Source organism: Acomys minous, assembly GCF_964271855.1.
Source record: "Acomys minous genome assembly, chromosome: 15".
NCBI classification, from domain to species: domain Eukaryota; kingdom Metazoa; phylum Chordata; class Mammalia; order Rodentia; family Muridae; genus Acomys; species Acomys minous.
Genome location: NC_140497.1, coordinates 46,814,380 through 46,826,160, shown reverse-complemented (window position 1 = coordinate 46,826,160; position 11,781 = coordinate 46,814,380). Strand labels below are relative to the sequence as shown.

Here is an 11,781-nt window from a genome sequence, read left to right as displayed (position 1 = left end):
ACAAGTAACATTAAGGGTATGGGATTTTAAGTCCCCATTTATAATTCATGATAGACGGAATTTGGAAGCCTACCTCCTCCTCTCTTCTCGTCGTCGTCGCTTTCTTTCAGCAGCTTGCCAACAGAGTTATACCACTTAAAGTCTAGGTCAGGAATGCCATAAACACTGCAATTAATCAAGGCACTGCTCCCCTCCTTGACTATGATATGGTCAGTTCTGGCAATGATGACGGGCACAGAGCCCAAGACCACGTCAGTGCCATTTAAAGTGCTGTTGCTCACACTCTTAGCAGTCGCTAGAGTGGATACTAGGATTAAAAAGGGCACAGAAGGTGGTAAGCACAGAGTCAGATGGCTCTTCAGCAGACCCATCTTCTTCGCTTGTTCCGTAAGGCCAAGGGATGGTTTGCCGATGGGATCTTCTATCAGACTGTATACTCTTCAGAGCAGGCCATGGGACAAACCAGTCCTAGATCCATGGGCTTGGTACTTGGTCAAGAATCTGTTTAAAAAAAAGAGAGAGAGAGAGAAAAACCATATACATGCCAATATTAACATTGATACCTTAAATAAAACTTGTAAAGTAATAGCAATTCAGCTAAGGTATAAACTTCTATCAGTTTTAAGTAAATCACATACTCTGGTGCGCCAATATTAATGTCTATGACAGGGATCTTAATGGGATACATTTATATTTCTGTATTAAAACAATAAGAACAAATGTATTTCTTATGCTAAATGGATGTCATCTTACTTTTTGTGGTTTTGCTTTTGTCTTTTTGGTTGTCGTTGTAGAGATGGGATATCCTACAGTGCAGTTTGGCTGCAAATTCTCTATGTAGCCAAAGATAGCCATGACCTCCCAGCTCTCCTGCCTCTAATCTCCTAAGTGCTGGGAGTATAGACATGCGCCCCCATGATGGAATATTCCATTACTTCTTAATTTACTTCTTAATTCTACATTACTTGTTGATGTACACTTTTTTCATTTAGTATTACAAGGTTCCTTCTACCCCACCCCCGTCTTCATGAAAACCCAAGGATCCCTTTGTCCTTTTCAGTGCATTTCACCGGCCCCAGCTCTGACAGCTTTAGGAAGAACTCTCCTAGAATCTGCCTGGTGTTCTTAAAGTCCTCATTAGAGTATCAAGTCTCTTCTTGGTAGCCACTATCCTTTCTCTGAGTGCCACCAGGCTTCCCCATCAAGGGGACATGGTAAAAAAATGGGGCACCAGAGTTCGTGTGAAAGTCAGTCCCCACTCTCCACTCAATGGTGGAGAATGTCCTGTCCATCAGCTAGGTCTGGGTAGGGGTTTGAAGTTTACTGCCCCCTCAGTCACAGACATAGGTAGGGCAGGAGAGTAGGAAGAAAGCGGGAGGGAAGGAGGAATGGGAGGATACAAGGGATGGGCTAACAATTGTGATGTAATATGAATAAATTAATAAAATATTTTTTAAACGTCCTCATTAGAGCCTCCATACCTCAGTTGGTTCCCATCCCTAGAGCCGTGTGTCCTCTCCCTCTCATTAGTGTTCCAGTTACCTACAGACTGACAGCCACTCACCGAATGCCCTGGTTTTGACCTTCATCTGCCTCCCTGAGGCTGGGTACATCTTCAGGGTGTATAGAGTAACATGATGGGCTCTTCTAAGGTCTAACTTTCACCTTTTCCTTTAGCCCCCATTTCATCCACTACTCCTCCAGCCACACCCATGTGCCCAAATTCTAAATTCTGAAGTTCCAAGTCATTCCTGGGTTCTAAATAGACCACCTTTAGCAGCACTCTGCCATCTTTGTAGATCTCTTTCTCTTCTCTCTGAGCTTTTTTCTTCTTCAGTCTCTCTCCCTGTATTTGACTTCCATGTTTTATTTATGTTTCATTCAGACCCAACCTCCTAGACCACAGTCTACAATATCTTCCCTCCTTGTCTTGACACATTTACTCAGCTGGTAGATGACCTTGACCAAGCCAACTGTTTCTCATCCTCTCTTCTAGGCCCAGGAGACAGAGCACTGCTGGGAAGAACTGCTCACGCATGTAATTACTATGATAATGAAAGAATGATCTCTGACTCCCTGCCAGGCATTGCTGGCATCTGTCGCTCTACCTGCACTCACTTGGTTCAGTATTGTCTTCCCATTATGCTTATGACATCATCAGCTTGAGAATCATGTGCCTTAACCCAGTGGTATTCTGATCTTAAAGTGGCAGAGACCATCTTTCTCCTACCAGTGTTTGGGTCATAAATCCCCACTACCTACCATTCCATGTTTTGGAAAGCATCTTGTCCCTTATGCTCAGCTCCTTAGATGCTATTTCCTCCCCCAAACTATCATGTTCTATATTTTACTTTCTCTTTACGCTCTTGTTAAGACCACTGATTGCTCCTTATTGCCAAGCGGTTATCTTTTTTCTACCCAAGCCATCAAGGCAATTGGTATTATTAATCATTCTTTTTCAAAATTCTCCTTCCGTGATTTACACGCTTAGTTAAAAAATTTTGAGATGGAGCCTTGTTTTGTATCCTAGACTGGCTCTGAACTCCCAGCCCTCCTACTCTTGAACTACAGACAGGAGTCACCATGCCCAACACCTGCTCTCATGCTCCTCTTAATGTCTTAAATTTAGATAATTCCCAGGGTCCATCATCGGCTCCCTCTTCTTTTTCTTTAGTGCATCGCCATTTCTAAGGTTTCCTCTAATCCTTCTGTTCTCACCCAAACCTTGTTGTTTTCAACGCCATTTCTTTAATCCCTTTTCCCAAGTCTCTGGCCAGTGTGGTTAACATCCCACTCAAAGTCTTTGGCTGGATATTTTTTGTAGTCACTTCAAATTTAACGATCAGAGGCAAACACATTTGTATACTCAAAATATGCTACATTTCTTGGCTCAATTCTCTTTGTTCAAGGCCCCATCACCTGTGAAGGGCTGAATGTGTATCTACTCTCATTTCCTAGAGCATCAGTATACTGTTGGTTTCACTTCAAGAACCACAATAACTAGCCCAGCAAGATATCCCCAATGGTGCCACAGTGGCATGTGCATCTTAAGAAGCAGTTTCTATAGAGATCCACTAACTGGTCAAAAGGCAAAGAATAAGCAACTGTGGGGTACCCATCCCCAATTCGTATATCTACACCACAAATCCTACACCAAAGGCTCAGGGAACATAGCAGAAGAAGGGGTGGGAAGATTAAAGATCCAGAGGATCTTTAAGGATGCCTGATGTGAGACAGTGTCTTCTAGACTTGCCTGGGTAGCGGTACCCATGAAATCCCAACACTGTGGTCTCCTAAACAAGGCCTTCAAAGAGTAGGCATGACAACAAAGATAAAGGAGATTTCATGAGGCCCAGCCCTGGATGAAGAAATACGACAATAAACAGCTGCAGAGGGAGACAGAACTGGCTTTCTCCATGGACTAATCCCCTGATAGGTTATCTAGTCTCTAGTGGTTGGTCCTACACACATGGACATACGAGCAACCCTCAGTTGACTCAGTAGATTATTTACAAATATGTAACTAATTTTAGAAGAAGAGGCAATGAATCCGAGAGCAGCTCACCGTAAGAAACTGGATGGGGAGAAGCATCTAAATGATAAAAACACAGTATACTCAAATATACAATTCTTAAGAATAAATTATTAAAAATCAACGAGCCGATGTGATCCCTGGTAGGTTGACTATGCTCAATTGGATAGGTTGCATATCCAGCAATATACAACAGCACAAATTGGACTTGATAGTTTTGAGAAGAGGGAGAGGGAGAGGGAGAGGGAGAGGGAGAGGGAGAGGGAGAGAGAGAGAGAGTATGCAGTTGGGTGGGTAGGAAAGGCAGGTGCATGTGAAAGGAAGTGTGGGAGGGGGACGAACATGATCAAAAACAAATTCTTTGAAAATTTCAAGGAACTTAGAATAACTGAATTAATTAAAGAACAAAAGCGTAATTAGAAAGTATTAATTGTATCATTTTTCATCCTTGCCACTGCCTTTTCTGAGAAGTTGTGTGACTATCAATTCTGATTTCATAACCATCTCATCACAAGTTGTGTAGCAGTCTTTTGCGTGATCTGTTTATCCTTTCTGTAGCTCCCCGTCCGGTTTCTATAGCCTCCCATAGCCCAAATCAGTCAGTGCTGTTCCTCCTCTTCTCAGTTTCTAACCCTTTCACACATTCAACAATATTTATTGAACATGTGCTATATAGGCAGACTCCACTCTCAGTCTCGGAGATACAAAGGTAGACAACAAAGATTGCTACTGCTAAGCGGGGCTGACAGTCTCAAAGAAGCAGAAAATAGGTAAGCCCGTGTGAAAATGGGTGGCGCAGGTTTAGAAAAACACACGGTGATAGGGCTGGTGCTGCGTTAGGCAGTTAGGGAAGAGAAAGTGACACCTGAGCCAGGCCTTTCAGCGCTAAGAACTGGGGAAGAGAGCTCTGGGTAAAAGGCATCAGAAAAGACAGGGTCCTGGGTAAGGAAGCACCACTGGAGTAGGTGTTGCGCAATGAAGAGTGAGATGGGCCCTGACCAACGACTTCGTAGGTCAGAACAAGGAGTGTTCACTTTAGCTAATGCTCACACACTGAGAACATTATGCAAGGGAATTGAAAACATTCCAAACTCACTGTAGCATCACGTACACAGGGTAACCCTGACCCACTTTAAGTATGTACATCATGTGCCTCTGCATCTGTCACGGTAAATAAGATGAAAGCAGTTCCTTATTGTCCCCTTCCTCGTTTTAGCAGCCTATGATCCAGTCTAGTGATATTTGAGCATAGGTCTACTGGGTTAAGGCTCATATGGGGAGATAGATGCCCAGCAATTTTAGCATCATTGTAGACAAGACTGTCCTCTCTCCAATGGATTACTTTGCCTTCCTGGCAAAGACTATCATATGTGGGTGGGTGTATCTCTTAAGCTTCTTATTCTGTTCCACTGATGTTGAGGTCTTCTCCTTATGCCAATACGGTACAGACCATACCTCCTCCCTCCATCATCTGCAGTGTCTGATGTGCCTCTGGCACAAAGGATGCTCAGCATGTTTGTCTGCTGAACGAGCAGATGTCTCTCCAAGGGAAGAGACTCTAGTTTCAAATCCGATTTACCCAAAGAGGTACCTACTAACGACAGCATCATCAGGCCACTATTTCTTTTTCCAGAAGAAAGAAAAGTGTTTTCTCCACCATCTCCTGGGGATTCAAGTTTCTTCCTGTCTCAGTGTTAGCCAGCCTTATGGCCAAGGACCCTGATGGGACCCTGGAGATGGAGATGAGTGAACTTGTGGTTTCCTTGCATCTGGGTGGTTGCAAGTTGACATGTTCAACACAGAAGAGGGGCTAGGAGTGGGACTCCAGGCTTCACATTGGTTAGACCAGGAACCTGCCTCTGCTTCTATTGCTTGCATATTTTTTTGGGCAGCAGGGGTTGGGGGTGGGGAGGCAAGTACTTACTCAGCACAAGAAAGCTCTAGGTAAAGCAAGCACTGGCATCTTGCCTGGTTTGATTGACAGGAATGCCTGGCTCCATATACAAAGCTGTCTTTCCTAGAGCTGGGCTTCTTAAGTCTCCTTTTTAAGTTACGCTATTTAGAAAATGTAGCTTGCGGGCCTAATGCCATATTGATTGTCACCCTGTCACCAGAAGCCATTGCAGTGGCTTCTAGTCTTGGATCCTCTGTAGGCACTCCAGGCTAAGAACGTGAAGCCTATCTCTGTGGCTTTCACGCTGAAGTGAACACGCTGAGGACAAAGGCTGGATTCTATTAGCTTGTTACGCCTGATGCCTAGGCCAGAGGAAATGCCCTTAGACTATAAAGGCAAGATAAAGGTGGGAGAAGGAATTAAAGAAATACTACGAGTAAGCAAACTGTAGCCCCCTTCACAATTAGGGAAAAGATAACAGTGATTTGTTAAAAAATGAATGTGCAAGTCAAGAGCTGTTTTCAACCAGTGGCCAGCCTGGCTGGCCCTGCACTTTCAAATGCATTGTTTATGCTAGCAAGAAAGAAGCGCACTACCGTGCTGTTTCAGTCATCTCAGTGGGCACTTGGGCTAGATACATAGCGCCTTCTGCACCTGTCTTCTCAGTCTCTGAGACGGGCAGGCATAGTGACTTGCATTTTAAATCGGGAGTTTTAGTTAACAAGCTGCCATGCCTCCCTTCTTACTCCTAATCTATCTCTTTGTGAACTTACTAGTACAGTAATTTCAGGGCAGGTGATACAATTCAAAGACCAGGGGCTGCAGTGATGGCTCAGTGGTTAAGAGCACTGGTTGCTCTTCCAGATGGACCTAGGTTCAATTCCCAGCAACCACATGGTGGCTCACAGCTCTCTGTAACTCCAGTTCCAGGGGATCTGACACCCCCCACACAGACATACATATAGGCAGAAACACCAAGACACATTAAAATAAATAAATAAATAAATAAATTCAAAGGCCATACAAAAGAATTGTGCGTGTGTTTAGTTTGGAAAAGAAAAAGCACTACCTTGATGGACAGTAGCTAATTAGTAGTTATTCTAGAATCCCAATCTATTGCATGTCACCTCCTTCACTTCCAGTTTTTACACAGCATTTTAACAGATGCTGAATGGTGAATATACTGCCAGGCACATAAGGGAGGACCAGTGTTGTAAACTAAATAAATCATAGGCCGTATCTGCTCATAGTCTAGCTGCAGAGAGCGACATGGCTGCTCCTGGGCGACACGGGCTTATGAAGGTGAGGGTTAAGGTGGGCACTGGCCAGATGGAGAGATACACTTGGTCATGTTTGTGGAAAGCGTCCACCTTGCACTTGTTGGGAGGGTCCAGAGCTTCCAGGATCCCCTTGGCACCCGCTGCGCATGTGGAACTTCTGACACTCTCTCTCCACCATCATCTTGCTCTTTTTTCTTTTCTGTTGAGGACTTCCTTAACAAAAGGCTCCAGGAATCCCATTTGCCCACTTGACTTATGAAGACCCACTTGTGTGGGATCCAGTGGTAATCGTCAATGAGGAAAGTAGCATGCACTGGCCAAGGCACAAATGATATCACATGACACAATGTTGGGGAAATAATCTCCAAACGGATTATTAAAAATAAGAGCCTACCCTATGAGCATATACAGGGGGAGGAGGTCCCCCTCAGTCACAGACATAGGGGAAGGGAGTAGGGGGGAAGTGGGAGGGAGGGAGGAATGGGAGGATAAAAGGGATGGGCTAACAATTGAGATGTAATATGAATAAATTAATAAAAAAAGAAATATGAAAAAAAGAATATATAGAGAAAAAAAATAAGAGCCTATCACACTGGGATCTGACAGCAACATGAAAAGTTTAGTTAGTAACACCCTAACTCCATGAAAGACAAAACGTTAAGTGTAAGTACAATAACCCAGCAGCTTAAAACACAGTTCTTTGAAATACAAGAAGAGCATAGGTTTCAAAGGCAGGCTTCAACAAACACTACAGTGTACAAATTGTTAGGCTTCCTGTGTTTGCTCATAGCCTTTGGGAAATTTTTCATCGGATACTTTATTTTCTATAAGTAGGGAGAAAAAAAAAAAGAAGAGAAAATGTGTGGCAAACATCAAATGTTCTTTCTTTAGTTTGGCCCTTCCCTATTTCTCAACACTTGTATTTTATTTTCAAGAATTTAACAGGAAGCTCTGTTGAGTCCTGCTTCTTTCTTCTCCGCCTACAGCCTGCAGGACTGTAGCTAATGTATTTATGGAGTTGGAAGAAGAAAGGCCCCTTGTTAGGAGTGTTTTCAACCACATGAATATACATCCTTGTTCTTTTTCTTAGCAGTATTGGTGCTGGCACCTTCCCATGATGGGGACAAGCACTTTGTTTAGTTACACTGTTTTCACCGGTGCACAGGTGATGCCATGAGCCCAGGAGGTGCCTTCGGGTTGAGGATAAATTCCTGACAAGCTTCCACACCTGCACAGAGGAGGCGGCAGTGGCGGCTGGAAAGGCAAGCTTGTCCAGATGGTGAGGGCGGTGGTATGGAATGCTGAAGACTCTTTCTGTTTACACAAAGGTCACCGTGATTAGAACTCAGTGGCTGGGATGCAGAGGAGACTGCTACACTATCCAAAGAGAGAAGGGACATTCAGAGTCTGAACAACAACAACAACAACAACAACAACAACAACAACAACAACAACAAGCCAAAGGGAGGGAAAGGAGTGGGCAAAGCAGAAAAAGGCACAAGGACTAGAATGTTTAAGACTGACTGATAGTAAGTTTGGGTAATATCAGACCTCCTGATCTAAGAGATACCTCGCCGAGAACTAGTGTAGTGCTGTTGGAAGAACACACATGCACATACGATGTATGGACTTCCACTAATACTCCTTTGGGCAGTGCAATCCTCTGTCTGCTAGAAATGGACCGAATGGTAGTTCTGGCCTGCTTCCCTCATTTCTTCTAGCTCCACTGGTCTCTTGTCTCTGATGAATGTCTCAAGGACAAGCAACAGTGACATTATCTAAAGTGTCATAAACCAGGAGACATGGCAATCAGAAGGGTAGAGGCTATGATTGACCTTACAGAGACAGAGACTAGGGGAGACCTCATGGCACTGAGTCCACCTTTGATTTACTGCAGGGTCAGGACTATTTCTAGCTACTTATGAGACAGAATAAAATGCATATCCTGACTTGCTGGACTGCTGCAGGCAACCGCTATAAACAATTGAGCGGATACACTCCATAAATTGCCATTACTACTCTATCCACCACGGCAGTGTAAAATCTCCCAAAGAATCTTTTGCTTTGTTAATTTTTGACATTAAAGGCATACATTTTTTTTAATGATCTTTTTTAAGTCATAGTTTTTCCAACTTAAAAATTAACTATAGGGTCCCATATACCACATGTATACTGTAATTTTTGATGATATACAATGCTAAGAAGCCATTCATGAATTTTTATCACAGCTTCCCTCCACAGTCTGTTGTTCTGGTTACAGATACATGTTACACGTATGTAGTGTGGCTCAGTTGGTAGAGCCTTTGCATGGCAGCATGACTTTCTGGGTTTGATCCCGAGCGGCAGATAACCTGAGCTCCGTGGTGCAGGCCTATGGTACTAGAACTCAGAAGATGTAGGCAGGAGGATCAGAAGTTCAAAGGTCATCCTTAGCCTCACAGTGAGTTTGAAACCAGCCTGGGCCATATGAGTCTTTGTCTCAAGAGAGGGGCTAGGGCTTAAAAACATATTGAAATGGTCATGAAATAACTTAAAAAGTCCATTTGATGCACAGGGAAGAGACTGTTGATAAAGTATTAAATCTAAGCTCCTAGAGATTGATCACTGGGAAGGATGGTCTTCTAGGCATTTGTTACTGCAGTGTTTTAAAGAGAGAGAGAAAAAAAAAAAACAACCCAAAAAGCCATCTAGAGGAAGAAAAACCATTATGAAAGGCCTTCCTCTGTAGATATAACTATTATACAAGTTGAAAATGAGTCAATCAATGTGTATTTACAGCATTAGACTACAACATTAGTCCCGGAAAACCTTCGACGTTGTTCATAAAGGTCTTTTCTTTATGCAAGATAAGAAAGAACACAGGAGAAGGCAAACCACTGCCAAAGATTAGTGGCTTAGGCCTGATATGAAGAGCTCATGGCTGCCCCTGCCTGGATGGGGCCTGTTAGAATGTCTTGTCACTAGAAAGGCAGTGCTGAGGTTGTTCCAGTACTTGGGACACGTGGTGAAGACGGTCATCATAGTGCATCCTTCCGAGGAGCTGATCCTTTTTGTAGCGCACATCTTTCTTCCTCTAGATCTCATGGGTGAAAACAGTTTGAGTCTCCATAAATGTAAGCCTTTAGCTGAACACACGGAAACTTCCTTAAATGTGTGGTGGCAGGGGAGAACCGTGAGAACGCAATACACACGGGAAAGGCGAACCGTTACAGTGCGTCCGTCTGTGCTGCCAGGTCAACGTCCCAAGTGGCGGCTATAGCTGCAGACTTTTTAAGGGTTTTCCTGGAGCTGGCCAGGTGCGGTAGCACACCCTTGTGATGCCAGCACTCTGGAGGCTGAGCAGGAGGGTTGCTGTTACTTCAGAGCTAACCTGGCTACGCCGGTGAGACACTCTGTCTAAAAAGAGTAAAACCAAATAAAAAGGAGGAGAATTGTGGTAGGTAGGATGCTTACGTTGACATTTACCATTCATCACATGACATCCTAAGGCCCGGTCAGAAGCACTTCTAGCTGCTTTCTGCCTTCTATGCTTCTAGCTTTGGAGTATATTTTCCCCAGCATTTTATTCTCTCAATAAAAACAAACACAAAAACCGGAATGTCTTCCCTGTTCATTAGGAGTACGCATACTGGAAGATTCAAATTTTCTAGGCCCAGTATTTTTCTATGTGCGTAGTGTCTGTCTATGCGTACATATACCTGTGTGGATGTGCACACACATCTTGATCCTGTGGAGGCCAGAGCCTGACACTGGGTATCTCTGCTTTAACTTTCTCAGTGAACCCGAATCTCACCAGTTAACTAGAGTGGCTGACTCTCTGTCTCTCTGTCTCTGTTTCCCACGGCTGCGGTTACAGGCTCACACCAGCACACTCAGCTTTCTGCGTGGGTTCTGTGGCTCGAAAGTCCGGTCTTCATGAATGTACATTCAGCACTTCATGCCTGAACTCTCTTCCTAGCTCCTTCCAGTCATTTTTTTTTCAATGTGAACTTGTTCATCTGCACTATGATTTGTGTGGATTTTGAACTCTTGTTTGTAACCTCTCTCAAGCCTGTTTCCCAACAATTTTTTGGTGTACACTATTTTGAAGTGCCTCAAATCAGAGTAACGCCATCAGGAGCAGTCAGGATCTGTATATAATCATGGCTACATCAGTGGGTCAGAACTCCTCCTGGGGCCTAGGAAGAGTGCTCAGAGGATCCCACAGGACACGGAGATTTATTGGGAGTGTTAGCTCCCAGCTGTCAACAAGTGGCGTGACTGGCACTGTGGCCAGTGTCCCTGTGCAGCATCTGAGGCCTATAAACCAGGGAGTGACAATGATATTCTTTTACAACAGGGTTTTTATGTTATGCATATGTCCAAGTGTGTTCGTGCATGTAAATATACCATGTATGTGCTGGTGTCTACGGAGCCAGAAGGGGGCCTCAGTTCCTGGGCCAGAAGTTACAGACAGTTGTGGACCAAGTGATGCGGCTGCTCGGAAACAAATCTGGCTACTCTGGTCCATCTGCAAGAGTAGCAAGTACTCTTAACTGTTGAGCCATCTCTCCAGTGACATTTAAAAAATTATTTGTGTGTGTGTGTGTGTGTGTGTGTGTGTGTGTGTGTGTGTGTGTGTGTGTGCGTGCGCGCGCGCGCATGCATGTGCATGTGGATGGAGGTAAGAGGTGCAGAGGTCTGAACACAATGTTTCGGTGCTGGTTCTCTCTGTTGTAGGGCTACAGAGATCAAATTCAGGTTAGGGACTGAGCTCAGGTCGTCTGGTATGCTCAGCAAGTGTTCTGACCTGTGTGGCATCTTGCCGGCCCAGGGAGTAATATTCTCAGCACAACATTTTCTTAACAATAAAACAGGCCGGAACCAATTTTGAGTTCACATTTTCTTGCTGGTTCCGGATACTCCGTAAAGTCTCATGGCTGGCTCGGTGAATGAGTCTTTGTGCATCCGCGGCTTCCCAACTGGCCAAATGCAATTAACTCGCTGCTCTGGAGGCGAGAGAGCAGTTTTCCCATGCACTCTTACAAAGGGCGGCTGGTTATTTTGCAAGGGCGCAGCCTGTAATAAAACTATCA

The 11,781-nt window shown here is 44.2% G+C and overlaps 1 protein-coding gene across 2 annotated transcripts in view; it reads right to left on the bottom strand.

Moving 5' to 3' along the window:
• MFAP3L (microfibril associated protein 3 like) overlaps positions 1-11,781 on the bottom strand; it is a 43,420-nt gene that overhangs the window by 19,106 nt on the left and 12,533 nt on the right. The window contains exons 1-2 of one of the 2 annotated variants that reach the window (XM_084758154.1): positions 1,565-2,110; positions 74-501 (exon numbers count right to left, since the gene is read on the bottom strand). In XM_084758154.1, the coding sequence (XP_084614280.1) occupies positions 74-371 (298 nt within the window). In that variant the 5' untranslated portion in view covers positions 372-501; positions 1,565-2,110. Of the gene's footprint in view, positions 1-73; positions 502-1,564; positions 2,111-11,781 lie in introns of those variants that run through there. The other variant, XM_084758153.1, reaches the window with a different exon arrangement.